The sequence below is a fragment of the Lampetra planeri genome, unplaced genomic scaffold (genome assembly GCF_965212315.1).
Source record: "Lampetra planeri unplaced genomic scaffold, kcLamPlan1.2.h2 scaffold_1217, whole genome shotgun sequence".
NCBI lineage: Eukaryota > Metazoa > Chordata > Hyperoartia > Petromyzontiformes > Petromyzontidae > Lampetra > Lampetra planeri.
Genome location: NW_027613932.1, coordinates 1 through 22,735, shown reverse-complemented (window position 1 = coordinate 22,735; position 22,735 = coordinate 1). Strand labels below are relative to the sequence as shown.

At 44.5% G+C, this 22,735-nt stretch overlaps 1 protein-coding gene across 1 annotated transcript; it reads left to right on the top strand.

The window, feature by feature from the left end:
- Positions 1–1,495: 1,495 nt before the first annotated feature.
- Positions 1,496–22,728, top strand: RIC1 (RIC1 partner of RAB6A GEF complex; the record flags this gene model as incomplete). Its single annotated transcript, XM_078621903.1, is given in 25 exon segments — positions 1,496–1,636; positions 4,599–4,706; positions 11,634–11,713; positions 12,574–12,681; positions 14,906–15,051; positions 15,185–15,321; positions 16,035–16,126; positions 16,433–16,521; positions 17,169–17,313; positions 17,390–17,438; positions 17,515–17,685; positions 17,772–17,984; positions 18,081–18,119; positions 18,364–18,474; positions 19,218–19,307; positions 19,394–19,554; positions 19,983–20,121; positions 20,196–20,286; positions 20,289–20,311; positions 20,438–20,845; positions 20,937–21,248; positions 21,342–21,500; positions 21,762–21,898; positions 21,993–22,273; positions 22,516–22,728. Coding segments are annotated over 25 exon segments (3,643 nt in total), but the record flags the coding sequence as incomplete, so codon positions are not given.
- Positions 22,729–22,735: the final 7 nt, after the last annotated feature.

Genomic DNA, 22,735 nt, shown 5'->3' with positions numbered 1-22,735 from the left:
CTTTGGCCTGGTCCCCTTCTTGTACCACACTGTTGTCAGGTTTCAGTTCGCCGTGAAATGCCTATTATGACAGCCAGCTGTGGTTATAAGGTATGGCAAGTGGGTTGGGACAAATCTAACGAGTCTCCATACTTCCGGAGATGTAATTACCTGAACGTTACACCCATGGTTTACACCAGTCATATGCGTACGAGTTCAGCCCCACTTAAGGCTCCGCCTCAGTTGTGGATTATTGCAACCAGAGCCCAATACGGGGCAGCAAACTCTTAGCCACCATACCTAAAATCCCACTTTTAAATAATAATAGAATATAACTCTAGGTATTGGCCAGACGAAGCAGAAAAAAATAATAGATTTAAAAATAAAATAATAAAATAAAAATCTTACATAGATGATCTAACATAAATTGAAAATATTACGTCGGCAAAAAATGACACCACAACCGTCTTGGTGGATTCACAATTATGAATCGTGTATAATTATATTTGTCAGCATAATTTTGCTCTTTAACGGTTTTAAGGGGGGGTAATGGTCTGCAAAGATGTTGGTAGACGGTGCATGAAATTCAACTAATTTCAATTCAAAGTAATTTAATACCGAAATGTCTTAAATCACTTCACATTTGAAAATTTGTGTTTGATTCATGTAATATACCGCAGCTAAAGGCTGATGAAGAAATGCATCCGTATAGAAAAGGAAGAACCACCAAAACTATAACTTTTTGTAACCAGATTTAATTATTTAGTTTCAATAAACTACTATTCACGGTTGTATCACCCTTAAAGGTCCGTAAAGAAACAAGCACCGTCGATCCGTATATGGTTCCCATCACGGCGGCGTATTTGTGGCGACAGTTCTGCTAGCAGTGGCGTACGAATAACAAAGCACTCACTAACGATGTGTAAGTAGTTTCGTGTCTTAAAGTTACACAACTATGTCCTCGCACCACCAAGTATCACAAGTATGTGTCATGATCCGCTCGCCAGACAAAATCCATTCAACGCGGACTGGTGACGTCACATGTCAACACGACGCAAACTTCTCCTTCGTGGCCAATCAGTCTTGAGTAAAACATGGCGTCGGCGAGGGACAGAAGAGTTGAGCGCTTTACCGTTATTAAACATCGTTGGTTCCGACACTGCAGGAATTGATGTAGCGGCGGGAGCTTAGGTTAACAGACGTTAAATACTAGACATATATGGTGTGTGGTGTTGCTCTGGGCTGATTACTCTTGGCTAGTCTGTCGCCGCTTCGGACTGCTCATTAGCTTCAAGTTGCAAAGCCAATGCTAACCTGGGCTAGCTGTGTAGCTGTTTGTTTTTTTCTGTTGGAAGGGCACGGATCGATCGCCTGGTTAGTGTAAACTTTCGACTGCATATGTGAGTCTCCTTTTTTCGCGGAATCAACCGACTATGTACAGCTTGGAGAGTCTGTTTAAGGAATAAGAGTAAGGGCACAGACGACCTGGCATTGCCCCGCTGTTCGGAGAGCCGTCATGTATTTTCTAACTGGCTGGCCCCGGAGGCTGCTTTGTCCGCTGAGGAGTGAAGAGGAGCCCTTCCACATCCAGCCCAGTTCCCAGAGGCTTTACTTTGCCGTTCTCTCCGAAACACAGCTCAGCATCTGGTTTAGTCGGGTAAGTTAACATGAGAAGATTGCACATGGATTTTTGGCTAACATGGGCATGTTGTGTTTACTGCAGGCTAGTAGTAGCTCCGTACTTGAAATCATCGCTATTTCATCCCTAGTAAATACATCACTGAACATTTCACTGCGTCGTTATTCATGAGAAACATATTTGCTTGTATCTTTTCACACGGTGTCTCATAAAACAAATCAAATAAGCTAGGTGACATAGCTTCACATAATGTATGTGTGTGAGAATGTGACTCCCTCCATTCAGTCCATCCAGAAGCATCATCATTGATGATTTGAAGTTGAAAAGGTGAAGGTCTTATCTAGCCAAGGATAGCAGGGTTCACCTGGTCTTTTGGACTTAAGACAAATTTGGGCAACAAGGTTTTCTCTGGATAACACTCACTGAACATATGCAGTGATCAGTGTGACAGCCGGTAACATCACTTCAGTTCTAAGAGTGAAGTGTTTAATAATGGTAAGTTATGTTAGCATATCTGCTAGTTTTCTGGACCCCCCTCCCACCACAGTAGTTTTTGCAGTAGAAAAAAATATTTGTGTGTATGTGTGTGTGTGTGTGTATTTACAGACATGGTTCTGTGCTCTTACACCGTTTGAGACGATGACTTAGCTGACTTGGTGCTTTGATGGATTCACACACAGGGGGAATGTCGGAAGAAACTGTGATTAAGTCAATAAAATGTCTGGTGCTTCCTCATTACATGATTGTCTGTCGTGTCACCGTCAGATTTCCGTGCAGTTCTAAGGGCACGGAAGATTTATTGTGTGTAAATAGGGCAAATTTCATGTGTTAATCTGGAATTGAGCACATTGTTACTGGTGCTCTGTGCTCCACACAGCTTGTGTGCTATTGAGTTTTACCAACAATGGATGTTTCGCTTCCTCTCTTTCTTCCAAGTTCTACTTAGGAGCATCTGAGACAAATTAAGAGTGTCAATGTCTTCCTCTTTACATACCCTGTGCACATCTGTCATGTATATGATCAATTTTGAGGTCAGGACCCCAATTTTTTGTCTAAATGAATTCAGTAACATCGTCTTGAAGTAAATGTATGATTCTGTGGTGTTTATATGAAGCAAACATGAGCATAACCATATCCAGTTATATTTGCTGTTGTTTTTATGCTTCTGTTGATTTTAGCCTCTATTTGCCCACCATGTCTCCACTCTTTAATCCCATTAGTTGTGAACCTCTGCCAACGTAGGCTCAACCCAGTTAGTTCAGTCGAGATGCTATTACTAATCCGTGTAGCACAGTAGCTTAGCCTTGTAGCTATTATTTTCTGTCACCCTGCCACAGCTGTGAGATACTGCGCAGTGCTGGGGAATAGAGGACTGGAGGTTATTATTGTTGCAGCACTATTGTGATAGAATAGGACCATATTTGGCTGTATGTGTCTGAAAATTACCAGCGGTGTGTATACACATGCATATATGTGGCAGTAGGTATTGTGCATTGGTGTGTGTGTGTGTGTGTGTGTACGGTAATCCTTTGTGTTCCCCAGGGATTTCTTAGGTTACAGAGACTGACTGCATGTATTTGTGGTGAAGCATGGGAAAGGCAGTGCAGAGGAAGTACATGAGCTCATGTCTGTTGCTCCCTTGCAATCCGTTTCAGATCAAATTTAGTTAATGTTTTCTATCCATTGTTTTCTTGAGGATCTGTAAGTACAGTGTTTCAGGTTTCATTGTGTTACCCTGGGCTGGCCAATGACTTTTTAATGATCTAGATAGATGGATAGATAGATAGATAGATAGATACTTATTCATCTCCAAGAGAAATTTAAAATCATCTGAGAACACTTATAGTTTTCTTCTGCTTTTGATGACCACAGTTTGTTGTTCACTTAGTACATATCCCCATTGCCCAGACTTAATGTTCTTATAGAACACCTCGATTTTTTTTAGTTCTGCTGTTACACAACTATGAACGAAAAGTGACTCTCCCATCCAGTTTTCCATACTGCACAAATTTCAACAGTTCAGGTATCAGTGGCGCCATTAACTTTTAATTCTGCAGACTTGACACTGCATGGTATATACCTTACCCACTCTCTGATTACAATGACTGTCTAATGTTGCATAGATGAAAATATATGGGATATTTACTGTCCCTCTTGTTTTTAGGTTACCATGTCCATTCAGTATAGAGTTTCCTGTTTTTCAGACAATGTGAAGGACTGCAAGTTGTCTCGCCACAAATTATGTCTCTCTTCATGGAATGATGGACAGATTTCAAAAAGTAAACCAAGAAGACGCCTTTCAGAGACTTTCCAAGAACAAACAGCTTCTGACATAACCAACACTCCTCTCCAACAGTCGTTTTATCACCTACCGATGTGTATTTGTTGGTTTACAGTTACAGTTACAGCAGAAGCACATCTCATAGAGGGGGTGTGGAAGGGAGGGGGCTTTACCATAAAGCTGGAAGTAAGAGTAGAAGGAGATTTTAGAGATTGGAAAATTACCACACACGTGCAGGAGCAACATATCAAGTAACTGACTGATTGTGAGAGAAAGAAGAGACGGAGCAGTGTGAGTGAGGATTAGAAACTAAAGGCCTGAAGGGGAGATTAAGCAGAGGGACATATCTCCATTCCTGTAAGAATGAAGTCTCATACTAAACTATGACTATGCAGTCATTTGTCTACAACAGATGGGAAGATAAGTATGATGATGGAAAAAAAATGTACCACAAAGAAGTCATGTTACCAGGCTTCTTCAGCAAATGCTCATGTCTATTTCAGTCATCAGCCGACACAGCTGTGTCTGCCGTTGGTGATCGATTTGATTGTTGGCAAATGTATGTGCCAGATTTTGCCACCCAAGAAGAACGCGTGGAACGATTGTAAACGGCATCTGTCGTTTGAACTCTTCCATAGTGATTTGCAGAATGGTTAATGTGCTCATTTTCTTTCCCGTGTCCCCGTTCTCCACCCACAGCCCAGCGTCTTGATAGTCAGCTATATCGAGTCTGCAAAGGCGGCGGCCCAGTTTGGCTTCTACCAGAGGGTAGAATGGAAACCAGACGACTCCATGGTAGCTGTGGCGGTAAGTAAACTAACTTGTGATATTTTTGCAGAGTCGTTTATTTGCATTTGTCTATTTATCCACATCTTCCCAATCGTGTTCCATTTTAAACAAACCACCAGAGTTCTAAATAGATATGTTCAAACAAATAATAGTTGGATATTGATAACTGTTATATTTTGCAGTGTTTTATTAATTAGGGGTTAATTATACAGCCAACATCATCACCATGATTCTTTGGACCCATGCTAAAGATTGTGTATTACAATTCCCACCAAAACAACACCTTCACATCAGCGCACAAACAGTTTGGATTATGTGTTTCCAAGCTCATTAGGGGCTCCTCTGGGTGAAAGATCTAATGAAGTGTGGCCCCTTCCGCCACTGTCATGTAGTGTGCAAAGCACACTACACTCAGACATGTGCAAAGCACGGTTCAAGACGGCCATGTATTAGTGGAGTGTGAACGCTGACGCAGCCTGACAACTTTGAAAGCTGTGGAGAGCTGTCATTGGCAGTGGGATCTGAATCTATTAATTAGCTTCATTGCATGACTATAGAACCCCATAAATCCATTTGAGTAGATAATGATGATGATGATGATTGACTTAACTCAGGAAGGAGGACAAAATACAACACATCTGATATTTACAAGCAAACTATAATGCCAATGGTTCCACAGTCATGATGTGAACCTCAGCACACTCAGTTCAGGGTTTACAGGTGTTACAATTATGCACGAGTTGTTAATATTTTATAAATGGCATTCTGAGTTGTCTCAGAGTGGCGTGTGTGAGGAATGTTACTTTACGGTTAGCTGAGGGGTTCATCTGGGAATGTTTCTTTGTTTGAGGTCAACACAACAGTACTCTGCTGGTTGATCAACAGTAACCGCCTAACAGCTTGCTTTAGATTATCTGTGGTAGATACAGCAGTAACTGATCAGACTGATCTTTAACATTTTAGATGCTGATAATTTTAGTGCTTCTGTTTTCCGGTTGTCCTGTGTTGATCACTGTACTCTGATGTGATCAAGCTCAGAGTGAGAGAAGGGTTTGCTCCACAGTGCACTGGCAACAGCCTTTAATACACAAACGAATGCAGCGGACGTCAGAGTCGAGGACTCGATGGTAATGTAATTTCCAAGTGAAAATCACGTTGTATTCCAGATTCATCAACACAGGTCGGAAAAATCCATCCTTGCTCTAGTTGTTAGTTGATGCAGATTACGTGGTATTCAAAACACAGCCCTGTTTTTTTCCTCGCTGTAACAATCCAGCTACCTCAGCTTTTTTTGCTTTTTTTGTTGGGGGGGCCTCATTTCATTTGTGTGCTTTGTGAATCGATACACATGCATCCATACTAAGAAGTGGAAAAGGGAAGATGAGAAATATTTACATTATAACACTGCTGATCATATATATTTTTTCAGTTATTTCTTTTTTTATTCGACACTGATCCCAGGTGTACATATACATGCCAATACAGAGTACTTCACACACTCAACTTAGAACCTAACATAAATAGTGAATATTTAGTCACAGCTATACAAGCTCCTCATTCATGTCCTGTTGTCCGATATAATTTCAATCCATTTTTTATCCATCTTGCCAAGGACTATGCTTATTTAGGGTGACCAAACACAAATAACAGAAGTGTCAAAAAAATGACTTCGCTGTTCATGATTGTCACAGCAGTCTGAAATATCCTGAGGTTATGGAATATAACACCCCCACCAGACTATAATCTACAATTAAGATCAGATGAACTGAGAAGATGTTATAGCTGTGATTTGCGGTGGTTTCCTTGTGAGAGACTAAAGAATAAAATCCCCATTTGTAAGAACAACTGCTCTCGGTTTGGAATAAAGTATTTTTATCCACCGACAAAAGTCCCTTCCAAACCTCCGCTTATCATACTCAACGGAGAAGCACCTGCAAGCAAAAATGAAGCAAATTAAATATTCGTGTAGCGATGACAGGAGTCTTTGTCGCCAGCACATTTCTGTATGCAAACCCACACAAGCTTATTTTCATAATTCTAACTCAAACCCTCCTCCACTATCAGGTCTTCACAGTCGGTTACTGATGCTTTTAATTTCGCTGGATCAACCATGCGGTGCTTACTCCATTCGCACCATTGTTTGATCGCAGTGCTGGCATGAAATCAGACTTTCTGTTGAGTAATAAACCAGGTATTGTCACAAACGTTGTTTCCTCTACTGAGACAGAAAGCAAAACTAAATCTAATTTCACATAGAACAACTATGAATATAGTTTGAGTTGAGAAAGAGGAAGAGGCAGTTACTCCTTTTGACTCCTAGATGAACTGATGAAAAGAATGTTAATGCAACACGCAAATGAACTTCAAGGTAAATCTGCCTCTGATGTTTGCTCTTCTTGTCACCAGTAATGACAGTTGTGAGCAGAGCTGTGAGCATTGTGTTGAGTAATCACACCAGACAAGTGTCTGAGTCAGCATGTGTGATAGTCAGCTTCTTCAGGTCATGTGATTAGTACCACCATAAAGACCCAGTCTTTATAAACATATCCTTTTTCTGACTAAATTCCCAGCTTTGTGTTGGTTTGTCCCTGTGTTCATGCAGACATATAATGACTGTGTGCTTTACATTTCCACCAGGTCTCCACTGTACTTGAATTGATGCATTCAGCATGGTGTCACTAAATCGTCCGATTGAATCCACCATTGTAGCTATCCACATAACAGGACCACGGTCTTTCCTGTATAAATGTTCTTTGTATAATATATAATAGACAGATAGATAGATACTTTATTAATCTCTGTGAGAAATTCTCAATGTATAGTTTAGCAATGTAGCTCATTTGTGTTATGCTTTATCAGATAACAGCAAATCTTTTACGTTGTGTTATGTTGTGTTCTACCATGAAATTCTGGCCTCAGTGAAAGTGGTGCGTTTGTTTTTTTTTTGGATTACTTGATGTCATTGAGGCTCTTGGTGTTCACCTGTCTATGCATGAATGAATGCTGTGAACGTGTCTGGGACAGCAGGTCAATGTCAGGTGCAGTTCCAACCTCATCCTGTCAGACTCAATAGGAAGACAGTAATGATGCGGCTGTTTTATTCTTACGTGAATTGTTTCAAAGTGACAGTCAGAGGTGTCCCACATGTAAGTGAATGTCTTTCAAAGAAGACACGTTAACACCTGACGGCTGATACAGATTATATTATGGGTTTTTAGCACTGAAAACTGCCACACGTCCTTTTACTCATCATATTTAAACAACGTACCATCTGACTGAGTGTCTGTCAGCGCATACGTCTTACGTAATGGCGTCAAACTGTCTCTTTTTCGTTTCAGAGAAGCTAAAATGCCTCTCACCTCTGAAGTATTGGGGTTTTCTCGTAGGTTGAACTGAATGAAGAGGTCAGGGACAGCAGCGTAATGAAAAGCAGCATTACCCAGGCAGTACACTTCACTCAGCAACCAGCTGTTTTCCAGATGTTTGGCTACTCACACGCCCTGCAGACCTCAAGGCTAATATAATCAACCTCCTAAACCGTTGCTATCTTACGTTCTTTTGTGTGTGTTTGTGATATTAGACTTATGAAAGGGATACACAGTTAATAGAACTGACACACTGAAATAAATGAACTTGTTTGTGAGGCACAAGTTGGAAAAGAATCCAGTTCTTCAAACAGGGCAAATGCTTCATACTCTGAAGCTTTTCTTGTGTGTGTCTTGGAATTTGTTTCAAGGCCCAAATGTTCCGTCTCTGTTATTATGCTTACAGTCAGAAGGACTCAGGAAAGTGTTTTCACCAAGGACTTTCATAAAGTGGCCAAGAATTTGAGGTCACTCCACATACTGACAAGTACATACTGAATTACTGGGTTTTGTAAATATAAAAATCTAAACATGTAGGAGAAGTGATGAATATTTGTACTTCTACAAATATTTAACCTGTGCGTTTGTAGGCATTGTCAGTGGGAGTTGACAGAATGATGAAAAATATTTGCAAACAGTAGCAGCTTTAAAATGATTTTCCCCTTTTTTTATTCAACAGGACGCATTCAGGAGAGTGACACAATAAGAGAAACACGAATAAATAACCACAGCTATAAATGGCATCATACTCTAACACTGATTATGCAGAAATAATCAGTTTCACAGCAGTTTACGTACCAGGAACGAGCCCTCGTGTTTCTGTGCTGTGAGATAGAAATCAACCACAGATGAATGGATGGGTGGAGAGATGGAACAAATGTCTTGAGCCTTTGTACGCTTGGCTTCCCAAAACCTGTGTGCTACCCGATCACATTCCCGCTGCAGTTAGAGATAAACATCTGTACTCATTGCAATGGTATTTTTGCTTTGAAAGGAATCGACGCAGATACTGTTTCACAGGGAAATACAGAGGACCAGTTTTTAATTGTCTGCTGAGGTGTTGGAGCCGATGGCCACTTTAAAACATACTGAGCTTCTGTTAAATATCCGCACGTGTGTACGTGTGTGAACGTGCTTACCCCAGAGCCTGTTTAAACATGCATAAGAGGGGCGTGAGTGTACCATTTCACTAGGAACAGTTTTCTGCTGACCTGCCATTCTCAGTGAAAAACAGGATTTCGGTGGTCTTCAAAGGTTGAACTGAAAGTGCTTCTAGTCACTTTTGTCTGCATCCTTCTTAGTTGTTTGCGTTTAAAACAAGTCAGTTCTTTACGTTATCATGTCCGTGCAGAACAAGGTTCTGTAGTTTTGATGTTTGTCCTTGGTAATTACACCGTCACCTTTTCATCTAAGGCAGAGGAAAACTGAGGGGAAAAAAACTGTACGTGTGGACGTGGCCTAATTCAACTTCAGAACATGGTTCCTCCACCTTGGTGTTTTTATGTAGTGCATTTTGCCCTTTGAATCTTAGTGACAGTGTGTGTTTTTTTTTTTTTTACACCTCAAATGACACTGACTAGCATCTTCTAGCAGTTCTGGTGTTTGGAAATCTACATGTGTGAACATAGGAAGAGTCCTGGAGACATGAAATGCAGCCCAGTAGCTGCCGTCACCTTTTATCTCTCCTATTTTTCTTCTTGACCTTTTCACTTACCAGCCAAGACAAGCTGAAGTGACTCTAACGGCAGCTGAATACAAGATAAATGGATATGTAAATGATTTCATGTGTGATCAATCTGCAGTCGAAAGGGGTGTGTGAGTGGGCGCCATTTAAGTCCACCTTGGATTTCCAAATAGCCCTCCCCCGGTCTTTGATTCTGCACTGAGATGTAATTGCCAAGCTTTTCGAATAGCTGTCTAGTTACATTCACAGGTCTTTTCTGCCCCCAAGACCTCCCTCTGGGACTGCAGCTTTGTTAGGACTTGTGAATGTAAGAGGTCCTGAGATTGACGACGTCACGCTGACAGAACATCAGTGTTCTGACAAAAAGCAGACTTACTATGCTCCTCCTATCAGCATGGAGCGAATCCCTGTCTTCACAGGTTTGGTCGTATTGCTGCTGGCATTAGTCTCTTTGGGTTTGTTTTTCATCACTGTGTTGATCTGTTGTCTCTTGTTAAACAGCCTGCTGTCCACTGTTCGGTCACCACACTGGAAAGAGTCAACTGTTCCTTTAGTGTTTTGTCCGTCACAAAGTGTGCCAGAACATCATCCCCGTAGTTGAGAGCTTTTTTTATGACAAGACAAAAAATAGCATAGGATATCACACATTAAAAAAAAAAAACAAGTACTGTACAGTGTATAAAACATTTGACAAAAATGTGAATAATACATTATATATATGACTACATAAATTATATATAGATTAATAAGGGTATTTAAAACTGTGTATGAATTTATTTGTCACATATATTAAATCAATAGCAGCAGCATGACAACAGCAGACCAGGTCCAGTTCCAGTGTTTATGGAGGTGGCAGGAAATTAGAAATACTTAATAAATAATCAATAATATGACATGAAATGTTCAGTTTGTGTTAGTGGTCATGGTTTGTTCAACTATCTATTTGTAGGTGACTCTGGGTTTGTTCCATTGTTCAGCAATTACAAACTCACATACGATTGCAAATGGTTGCTGACAGTAGTAGTAGTAGTAGTAGTAGTAGTAGTAGTGTGTGTGTGTGTGTGTGTGTGTGTGTGTGTGTGTGTGTGTGTGTGTGTGTGTGTGTGTGTGTGTGTGTGTGTGTGTGTGTGTGTGTGTGTGTGTGTGTGTGTGTGTGTGTGTGTGTGTGTGTGTGTGTGTGTGTGTGTGACCTGTAACTCTACAAGTCTTTGTCAGAGACTTTGCTGGAGTTACATTAGGTAACTTCTCCACAGAATGAAGCAAGTTATTTGTCAAACCCTTTTGTCCTCAAAACAATGAATGAGCAGCTACGTTTGGGTTACATAAGGCACAATAATATCATCTTCTCCTCTCCAAAGGAGATTATTTGTGTCCCTGCGGCAGTGGCTGTGTAGATTTCAGTTACAGAGGTTTAGCAGATTACAAAGCAATTTCATCATGAAACACCTTAAAATGCTAATAAGAACACCCTTAAATATTTTTCTAATCATTGGATAAATATATATAAATGTTGTTTGGTAATGTATTCACACAGACAGGCCCGTCCATAAAACCAGATTTGGATGAGGACATGCTTGTGTAAAGCGGCCATACAAGTGCAGCTCTTTCAGTTTCAGATTTATTACACAGAAATATTAAACATCAAATAGTTTAATATTGTCTTTTTCATTGAGAAAGTGCCTATACCTGACCGTCTTTGAGTGGTTGTCTGTCGTTGAACCATCTCAGCTACTGGGAAAGCAAAGGTGGTTACAAGGACTGAAGGAACGATTGTGTTTGCTCAGACATACGTTTCTGAAATATACCCAGACTTATGAGATTTATTTGTCATTGATTGTCCTTTGTAATATCAGTTTGTGTAATCTATTAACTGTTTAATTTTTCTCTGTTTGTTAGACTACCAAAGGATATATCCTCCTCTTTACCGTGCTGGGTGGAGGGGATGACAAGTACCTCTATGAGCCCGTGTACCCAAAGTGAGTGGAACATCATCTCAATATCGTCTTTCTACTAGATGCTGAGTCACGCTGAGCTTTATGCAGCTTTTCCACTTGAGAGCTCCAGATCTGCTCAACTGGACTCGGTTTGGTTGCACACATGTCGTTCTCCGTTACAATCCAGTACCTCCTCAATGCAACGTCTGTGCCAATCTGCTGTGATGGCGTTTTCTATGGAACACATCAACAATGTCGGACATGGAGAATGATGGTGAACTTGCTGCTCAGTTTGTGGATTTTTGTCACAGACAAAACAAGAGAAGAGAGACAGAACAGGATACGATCGCAGAGACCAAACAGCCACCACACACACACACACACACACACACACACACAACCGTCTGGACTTCATACTGGTATATGGACCACGGTGTATTTCATGTGAAGGAGGAAAAAAGAACGTCATTGCCTGTATTAAAAAAAAATGTTAGTTCCAAACAATCCAATCCAATCAGAGCGAGGCAGTATTTGTTTAGGGGACAAATTAAAACACAGAATTGCAGTTATTCATACAAAACACAAAACAGCAATCGTGCAATAATATGAGCAGTAATAGTGACACTGTTTGGTGACAGAGGAACAGCAGCGTTAAGCATGGCAGCCATCCAGCAGAACAAAGCGCCTGATGTCTCTTAAGTCCTTCCTGTGGTGGCGTTTGCATGCCTTTGTGTCCAAAATGCGAGTACATCTGCGTGACTTGCATTCCTAGACAGCGTTCCGTCAGAGGCTGGGCAAGTCCGGGCAAATGAAGAGAACTTTTTCAGCTCTGTCAGTTAGAAACGCTTCAGCAGTTTTCGCTCACACATCAGTTCTAAATGTGTGTTTATGTGTCTGCGCAGAGGAAGTCCTCGTGTGAAGGTAACTCCGGGCTACAAGGAGGAGCAATGTGCCCCTGCACTGTCTCTAGAAATGAAGAAGCCTGTAGATCTGGAAGCCCCCATCACCAGGTAGGACCCCCCCTACCCTCCTCGGTTTGCCCGTGTGCCCCCCATGTTGTGTCTGTTCCTCTGTTGTTTCTGACATGCTCACCTTTTGAGGCTCACAATCAAATGCAGCTGCTTCCTGTGCGCCAGCCAGTTTCTACACAGGAGGCGTAATCATGTGCAGCCACGCAGCAGGTCAACACCTAGTTTACTGTGTGGGTTGCTGCACCTTGTGGAACTGTGCCATAAAAAGACAGATGAATAGAAAACGTGCTGAATCCTTTTTTGTGTCCCCACATCAGAACAGAGGCACCAGAGCAAGTGCCATGAATCATGTTTAGTATTTCACGCTTCCCCTTTCCATTTCTGTACCGTTTCTTCCATTTGTTAACATGGAATCTCCCTGCACATACAAACATGTCATTCAGTTCACATGTGAGGGATCATTGATGAAAATATGGAATGATCACTCACATGTGAAAGACAGTTTTCAGTGAGAGATGGCAGCAGCAAGAGCACTCTTGAGTTTTCTACAGAGTGACACAACATGTGGGGGTAATGACTTACATAACTGACTGATGAATAAGTTGGGCGGGTGGACAGAGTGACAACTGATGAAAGGGCCTTATCTGAGTCATGTGTTAGGGAAGGAGTCCAGTCTGATGTATGGGAGGATCAGGTTTTGTCTTACTGTGTCTTACTTGTAAATTAGAGTTTGTGTTGTGATGTCACTAGGTTCTTCTTGCTTTTCAGAATAGGTGGAATTTCATGCCATTTACAAAAAAAAAGTCCCACCTACTAGACCATCATGGGGACATGTTCACTGTGAAGCTTCATGTCAGAAAGAATCAGTCAAAGATGAATGTGATGCTCTATATACCTCAGTAAATTGTAATATAATGGGTTAAGGTGGAAAGTGAAACCTGCATCAAGGGCATGTAAAACATAATAAGCCCTTGTTTTCCACCGTTCCCATCTCAGTTCCTTTCGTTCCTCTCCGTCCTTGCGTACAATCACTGGCACATCCTCCAACATTTGTCTGCTGTGAGACAAAAACTGTCATGCCAGAGTCGCGTTGTCTTCAGCTCGTCGCTCCTTTTGTTTTTCTTGTTTTGTCTACATCGTCACACTGTTGTGTACATTCTGAAGCTTTGTCTTCGTTTGACAGATAGATTACAGGGTGCTCGTTGGCAGAGAGAGCTCTCCTGGCATTTCACAGGTACAGCCTGACTGTGCCAGAGATGAGTGGGTGTCTCCTGCTGTGACACTGCCCGCAAATGCTTCCTCCTCCACACCTCCACAGTGTTCTTCATGCTTTGCCTACCACACAAGATTCACCAAAGTTACTTGTTACCACAATTTACGGATTAGGCGTAATCACAAAGGCTGGGAATCACACCGTTGCACGCCTTGTGTCATGTGATATAATCCGACATCGCTGATGTGATGTGTAGTTTGACATCAACATTTATTGATGTAAAAGTTATCTCAGACTCATTTGTACTGACTGTATCGTGTGTTAGCGCGGTGAGTTACAACCGTATTGGACCTTCACTCAAGGAAGGGCTGGACCATGAACGAGTGAAAAAGATAAATGTTGACAAATAATGGAAACACTCATGGTGGATTTAACACTGGAAGCGTCTGCTCCGTTCCCAGTGCGAGCTCAGTACATGTGGCTCTCCTACACACATTATGTCGTTGTGGTGTTTTATTTTGAAAATCAACCGGAGTCTGCGGCGTTGTGTGTAACGCCGCAGACGCTTCCAGTGTAAATCCGCCCTCACAGTACATGTTCCAGGTTGTCATTCCTCAGTAGCACTGACCTCAACAGCGATTCGGATGATGAATGAAGGACACATGTTGCCTTCATGAACAATGAATCACCGTACATACATCACATGTATCACAGCTCAACTTGACCCCATCGTAAAAGGCCTTCATTATGTTGTCTCATTGTTCCATTGCTTCTATCTGACCTCTCATACTTTACTGAAACCAACTGCTTTACACACACACACACACACAAACAAACACGCGGTGTGTCTTCCCTTTTGTATTAGACGACAATGAGACGCTGGTGGCCTCATCACAGCTGGCTCGTAAAAGGTTCAGACCTCCACAGCTGGATGACAACCAGTCCATTGTTTTCCAACACCCCCACACATCCCAACCACCACTAGCCCGTGTCTGGCTGTCTTGTTTATTTTTGTCTCCTTATTCCTTCTCTTCCCGGTCCTCCCGATAGTCTGCAGTCCCTCCAGGAGGACTTACTGGTGTGCACCGCCGACGGCTACCTCCACGTGCTGCACTGGGACGGGTTAGGAGGCAATGGACGCAAGGCCATCTGCTTCACTACAATCCCCTTCTCCCTAGACCTCCAGTCTGCTCGAGGTCAGACAGAACACTCACTAACAGTGGAGAATAAGAAATAAGATCAGAGTCAGCTGTTGGCACAGTGTTTTAATGTGACATAGGCATACACCACCAGGATATGGCCTTTGACCTTGTTGTTGTTTCTGTGTAGGTGGTCCCTCTCTTGACCTGGAGGGTTTGTACATCCGTTGTATGGAATACTGCTTGACCCTCGACGGCTTTGCTGTGGTGCTGAGTGACGGACGGCTGGGCTTTATCACCCCGCTCAGTAACACCATCACAGCAGACGTAAGGACACTCTCAATGGGGAAAACAACCGTTGTTTGTTCAGAGTCCATAATGGAATGGCTAGAAGATTAGATTAGTCCGGTACATGCTATCCACAGCCACTCAGCCGTCTAACCATCTCTGCTCCATTTCTGGCTGGTGGCAGAGAGCCACGGATCATTTTGGTGTTTGAGGGGAAGCAAGTGTTCCGTTGATGCTGGACAAGTCAAGTACTTAAAGTTTTCTCTAGCTGGTTGTCCTCGTTCACTTCTAACTAAATTCACTTTTTACTTTTGTATTTGATGGTATAATATGATGGTATAATTCTTTCCTTTGGGAAGTACTTGCAGGTACAAGAAAAAATAAATATATAATATATAATATAATAAAATAAATGATAATAAATAAATACAAATAAATAAATAAAATAGCAATAGACGAAAGCGATACAAAATATTGTCGTTGTCGTGTCTTAACAAATACAAGCCTTTTTTCGTGAGAAACAGCTGTATAGTTATTTTCAGAGGAAGGATCACAGCAAAAGAATGTAATGTGCAGTGGACAGGAAGAAAGAAAGAAAGAGAGTTCCATAAACATTTTCTGCCTCCTATGGAGCTTTGTTTCAGCCTGTCCAACATGCCAACACTGTGACCTGTGGATGACCTGGGGCTGACCGTGTCTTTTCCATTTTGGACATGAATAAAAGCTCCTTGTGTGTTCCTGTGTGTGTCCAGCAGCTGCAGGGCGTCTGGGCAGCAGACGTGACCGATGGCACCTGTGTGGCTGTCAACAACAAGTACAGACTGATGGCGTTTGGTTGTGCCAGGTATGTACGTTTCCAGCTCTCCCTGTCTGTGTCTTTACAACCATGTAAGAAAACCTCGGTGTGTTTGCTAGCGGCCGTGTGTTAGGGAGACGGATCGTTGTCCGTGTGCTAGGATCCTGTTTGCAGATTCTTACTAGAGTGTGCTTGTCAGGAAATGTCAGGATTTGTACATCTGCTGGTTTCTTCCTTGTGTGTTGTTCCAAACCTTGTGAATGTGCATTTAGAGTTAAGACATTCAAAGGTATTCAGAATTTTCAAGGTGTGTCTCACCACAACTGATTTAGCGGGTGTTTGTTCCCAATACAGCGGCTCGGTGCTGGTCTACATGATAGACACCACGACAGGATCCATGCAGCTCTCCCACAAACTGGAGCTCACCCCCAAACACTACCCAGGTATCATCCGTATGCTGTACAATGTGCATTCTGTCAGCTGTTGGGTCCTCGTGTACAGTAAAGCTGGATTCATGCTGCTGCATCCAAACACATTTATACTTTATACACTGTCTGCATCACTCGACATTCAATCCTTCAGATCAGTAGTGTTTTGTTTGTTTGTTTTTTTCTTCAAGCGATAGCGCCTGAAAGTCAGTGGATCTTTTTACTAGAGAAGTTTCGGCAGACGGAGGCGACAAGGAACGCTCATCTTAACCCACCTACAGCACAGCACACGAGCTGGGCATTCTCGCCTCATTGGAGTGTTTTATGTGTTTGTTTTTGTCGGACATTGAGCACCCCACATTGTTCCCGCTGCAGTCTCAATAAGATCAGCATCATTTTCCGCTCACACATCGTCTTTTGTTAGTGCCACAGTACCAGCAAGATTGCCAGAATGTTCTTCTCACCAATCGCCTTGAGGACGGTTCGGATGTTCTTCCGGAAGTGCTGTTTCAAATTGTGATCACTGACTTGACATTTCTGCGTGTCAAGGAGGGAAGGAGGGTTTTTGAATGTGTCTTTCAAACGTGTGGGTTTCAGTACTAATATTTTTTTTCCCTCCTGCAGCTTAAACCAAACGCCTCTCAATTTGTCTCCATATTCAGACATCTATAACAAGACAGGCCCAGTCAAGCTCATCTGCTGGTCACCTGACTACAGTGTTGCCATGGTTACCTGGGAATGTGGCGGCCTATCACTCTGGAGTGTTTTTGGCGCTCACCTCATCTGTACTCTGGGAGAGGACTTTGCGTAGGTGGACACACAAACACGTGCGTGTACCCTGACCGTAGCGTCATCTCGTTTCGTCTTTCTCTGTGTCCCCCAGGTATCGCTCTGACGGCACCAAGAAAGAGCCCATTAAAATCAGCTCTATGGTTTGTACTTTTGTAGCACCTACTCAATGATTTTACTGTTGTGTGTACTGAAACTTGCTCTCTGCCTCTCTTCCAGAGCTGGGGAGCAGAGGGATACCACCTGTGGGTGCTCCCTAACAAACAAGAGAGACGGCGGCAAGAGGAGCAGCAGGAGGTGGAGGTGGTGCCGCCTCCTCAGTCCTCCCTGCAGGCTGGGATACTGCAGTTCCACTTCATCAAGAGTGCCCTCACAGTCAACCCCTGCACGGTGAGAGGCAGGAAAGATGAATCTGCAGTTCTGCACACGCGTACAGATCATGAAAGCGTCTCTCTGCTTCTGTCCCTGCTCTGCAGAGCAATCAGGAGCAGGTGTTGCTCCACGGCGAAGACCGTCTCTACCTGACCTGTGGTGACCCCACGCAGGTCCACAGCACCTCGGACACACAGACACACACACATTTACACCCACACGACGGCAGCCCGCCGCACAACCTCCCCAACCCCAACCCCTCTCTCTCTCAGGGACTCAGCACTTTACTGGGACACAAGCACTGGCACGTGGTCCAGGTAGGGATCGTCGTACCACAACCAACTGGAAACAGGTGGTGTGTTGCAAATAAAAAGTACGTGGGCAATAATGTGTTTTTCTCCGTATCCGTCTAGATTCACAGCACATACCTAGAGAGCAACTGGCCTATACGGGTATGTGGCAGAATGTTTAAAGTATGATAATTTTAGCATCCTGTTGTATCAGATCAATAGTCAGAGAAACACTAGTTAGTACTTTGGTGGTCATTCTGTTCAGTGTGCAGGTGCTGTTGATGCATAAACCCATATTGTGTCCTTGGGCAAAACAAACACTATTAGCAAACATCTGTAGAGTCGTGTAGAATTTGGTTTTGCGTGAGTTTTCATGATTCTTCTGTCGACACTTCTTTTTGTGCAGTTTGCAGCCATAGACACAGCGGGACAGTGCATGGCTGTAGCGGGGAGGCGGGGCTTTGCACACTACTCTTTATTCACAAGGAAATGGAAACTGTTTGGAAACATCACTCAGGTATGTTACTGAGGATTAAGAAGCAACTAGCAGCATCAGCGACCTTAAGGCCAGTTCAGATCAAAGATTCAAGGCGCAACTGAAGCGTTGCCGACACAGTTGCAGCGCGGCTGGTCGGCACTAGAACTTGCAGAGTGTGCCTGTTTGCCAACGTTCTGACCAATCATTTGCGAGCTGGTGACGCTTCACCTCAGGTCGACGTGAGCATTCACAGGTGAGTTTAAATGTTACTGGTCACATGACCGTCCTCATGATTTCATTTTTTCCTAAGCAAGACTCGCACATCATACATCAATCATGAAACAGTAAAAGAGAAATATGCATCAACCATGGTAACACTTTGAAAATGTCAGTGCATAAATATTACTAGTAAAACCTGACTTTACCATGGTTGATTCACAGCAGCTGCTTGTGAATTCTATGCTAACGAAATCACCACGGGAAACGACAGGCGGATGCGGAAATTCGCCGATAAGAAGAGGTGTGTTCTCCTATGGGTTTATTGTGCTCAACGGCTGTACGGCGCGCACCCGTTGCCGTGGAAACAACACTCGTGTACATGAGGTGGATGCCTCGGTTTGAACTGGACTGTTGCGGGTACCGTTCCGTTCCAAGTGGATGCACCTCGTTTTGCGTTGCAGCTTTTGGAATCTTTGGTCTGGACTGGACTTCAGAGGCATCGACACCATAGATCCAGGATGAAATAGACTGTACGTTTACATCTGTGTCTGAATTTCCTGCAGGAGCAGAACATGACGATGACGGGAGGTCTAGCCTGGTGGAATGACTTTGTGGTGGTGGCCTGCTACAATTTCACAGACCAGCAGGAGCAGGTGAGACTAGCTGGTGAACGTCTGTTTGTGTTTGTTTCTGTGATTGGACCAGTGTTACATCACTGCGGTGTCTCCTCTCACGCCAGCTGAGACTCTATCAGCGGTCGTCAAACCTGGACAACGCCTTTGCATCCGTCACCAAGCTGCACTCAGACACTCTGCTGCTCAACGTCTTCAGAGACATGGTGATCTTGTTCCGAGCAGACTGCTCCATCTGCCTCTACAGTGTGGAGAAGAGGGACGACAGGTCGGCCGTTTTTTTTTCACCTGCTTTTCATTCAGCTCTTTGTGTTTAAAGTACAGAGATCTCAGTTAGTCAGCGTATCTGAAATACAAACACAATGCTGTCGTCTAAACCGGGAACTGTTCTGCACTACCAGCGCAGTTTTCACCCGGCTAGACAAAATACTGTTAGGTAATAGTATTACTCAGTGGCAATGTTCCCTTGGGAACCAAATCTGATAGCGACTTAAAAGCATCACATGACACAATGAGCAGCCACAGGGCTATAGAGTTGGATTCTTTGAATAATGCTCATGACCTAGTAGGAATAGATAGATAGGTGCTTTACTGATGTCCGAGAGAAATTCACATTTCACACACTGACTACACTTTACGTTTGTAACCAACTGATAATCAAATAAAACGTGGCCCTGCTTCCGACTGCTTCCGCAGCCCGAAACCGTCAGTCAACGTGGAGTTGCTGCAGGAGGTGTCGATGTCCCGCTACATCCCCCACCCAGCCCTGGTGGTCTCCGTCACACTCACCTCAGTCCGCACAGAAACGGGTATCACACTAAAAGCCCCGCAGCAGGTAACGATACATCACGCACACACACAAACGCATGCGTGGGACGTAGGTTTTCATGTGTGTTGGGTCCGCCTCAGGCCTGCATGGCAGAGAGCATCATGTTGAACCTGGCTGGCCAGTTGATAATGCTGCAGAGGGACCGCTCAGGGCCGCAGGTTCGCGAGAAGGAGACCCGGCCAACAACAAAAAGCTGGTGAGTCCATAGGGGTGAATGGTTGTCTGTCCTTCACGTGGCCCCGATCGGCAACCGGAGCAGGTGGCAGACGACGATGAATTGAACTGAATTCTGACCGACTGTACCACGTCGTTTCTCGCCCAGCTCCCGTTCTGTCCTCCGGTTGTCCTGGCCCAGTGCGTGGAGAACGTGTGGACCACCTGTCGCTCGGACAGGAAGAAGCGCCACCTGCTGGAGGCCCTGTGGTTATCCTGCGGCGAGGCAGGCATGAAGGTCTGGCTGCCGCTGTTCCCTCGTGACCACCGGAAACCCCACTCCTTCCTCTCCCGACGCATCATGCTGCCGTTCCACATCAACATCTACCCGCTGGCTGTGCTGTTCGAGGACGCCCTGGTGCTCGGGGCCACCAATGAGACCGTGCTGTACGATGGGCTGCAGGGTTCTTCAGAGCCACTGGAGGCGCTGTTCCCTTTCTGCACAGTAGAGAGGACATCCCAGATCTACCTCCACCACATCCTGAGGCAGCTGCTGGTTCGCAACTTGGGCGAACAGGCACGTAGGAGCACGCCCACACTCCACTGACGGTCACAGAAGCTGACAGCTGGATTGTGAAACACATTCTTTCATCCTCCCTCTCTCTCAGGCTTTGATGCTCGCTCAGTCGTGTGCCTCCCTCCCCTACTTCCCCCACGTCATGGAGCTGATGGTGCACGTGGTGCTCGAAGAGGAGGCGACGTCACGGGAGCCCATCCCCGACCCTCTGCTGCCCACTGTGGCCAAGTTCATCACCGAGTTCCCGCTCTTCCTCCAGACCATCGTCCACTGCGCCCGCAAGACCGAGTACGCTCTGTGGAACTACCTGTTTGCTGCGGTGGGAAACCCCAAAGACTTGTTTGAGGAGTGTCTCATGGCTCAGGATCTGGACACGGCAGCGTCCTATCTGATCATACTGCAGGTCGGGACGTCAGCGTGCTGGACGTGAGGATCGTAACGGTAAAACGTGACAAAGCCAACGTCCTCGTCTTCTCTTTCCTCCTCCTACGTGTAGAACATGGAGGTTCCAGCAGTGAGCAGACAGCACGCCACTCTACTCTTCAACACAGCGCTCGAGCAGGGAAAGTGGGACCTCTGCCGGCACATGATCCGGTTCCTCAAAGCGATCGGCTCTGGAGAGATGGAGACTCCGCCTCCGACTCCCACCACACAGGTCCCCACCTTCATATCCTTCCACTGAGTTACTTTATTTTATCAACTCTGCATGAGGGAAAAAGGGGCAAGAAGAACAACGTCTGTTACCGCTATGTTTTTTAAAAAAGATGGGTTTTTAGGTTTTGTTTAAAAATGTCCGTAGTTTGTGGGGCCCCATGCTGCAGATCTTGGTTCTGGGGGCTCGGAGGGTGTTTGTGGTTGTGGAACAGAAGAGTTTTGCGCCCACCTTTGTTCACCGGGTTTAAAAATGTCTCTGCAGGAACCCAGTTCAACCGGAGGCTTTGAGTTCTTCAGAAATCGCAGCATCAGCTTGTCGCAGTCGGCAGATTCCATTGCGACGGGGAAGTTCAACCTGCAGAAGACCTTTAGCATGCCTGCAGGACCCTCAGCTAAAGGGTACGCACGCACACACACACACACACCCACCCTCACACACACTTTACAGTCCTGTTCATCTCAATGTCTGCTCATGTTCTTTCTTTGCTGCCAGTCGGGATGTGGAGTGTGCAGAGAACATGTACATCGACCTGATGCTCTGGCGTCACGCCCGCCACCTCCTGGAGCAGGTTCGCCTTCGTGACCTGGGATGCTTCTCGGCACAGCTGGGCTTCGAGCTCATCGGCTGGTTGTGCCGCGAACGCAACCGCGTGGCCCGCGTCGATGACTTTGTTTCGGCGTTGAAACGACTCCACAAGGATTTTCTGTGGCCGTTCCCTGTTATTCCCGTCGGGAGCCTCAGCTCACCGCTGAAGAACGGACGATGTCGCACCGGTGAGTGACACAGGATCTGACCTTTCGGTTGTGTCAGTGAACACGGGATGATTGTCGTGCATCAGACTTATCAGAACTACACAGTTCCGGCCCGGCTCGGCTCTACTAGGTTTGGTTCCATTTCCAGTTGTGATGACTCAGCAAACTGCTGCGACTGCGTTTTTTTTTTTTTTTTTTTTTAAACACAAACACATATGAAGCCAGCTTCTTTACATCCTGACTTGTCTTCTTGTCGCTCAAAGTGCTGAGCACACAGCTGCTGAAGTCGCAGTCGGCCGACAGCCTGTTGAACAGTGACATGGACACGGCGCCGCCGCCGGTCACCCCTAGCAACCACGCCTGGCTGGAGGGGCTGGAACAGAGGACCAAAGACATGGACACGGCTTCGTCTGCTCACTCCAACCAGCACTCACCACAGACGCGCGACGCCTTCCTGTCGCTGCTCACCAACAAAGGTAACGA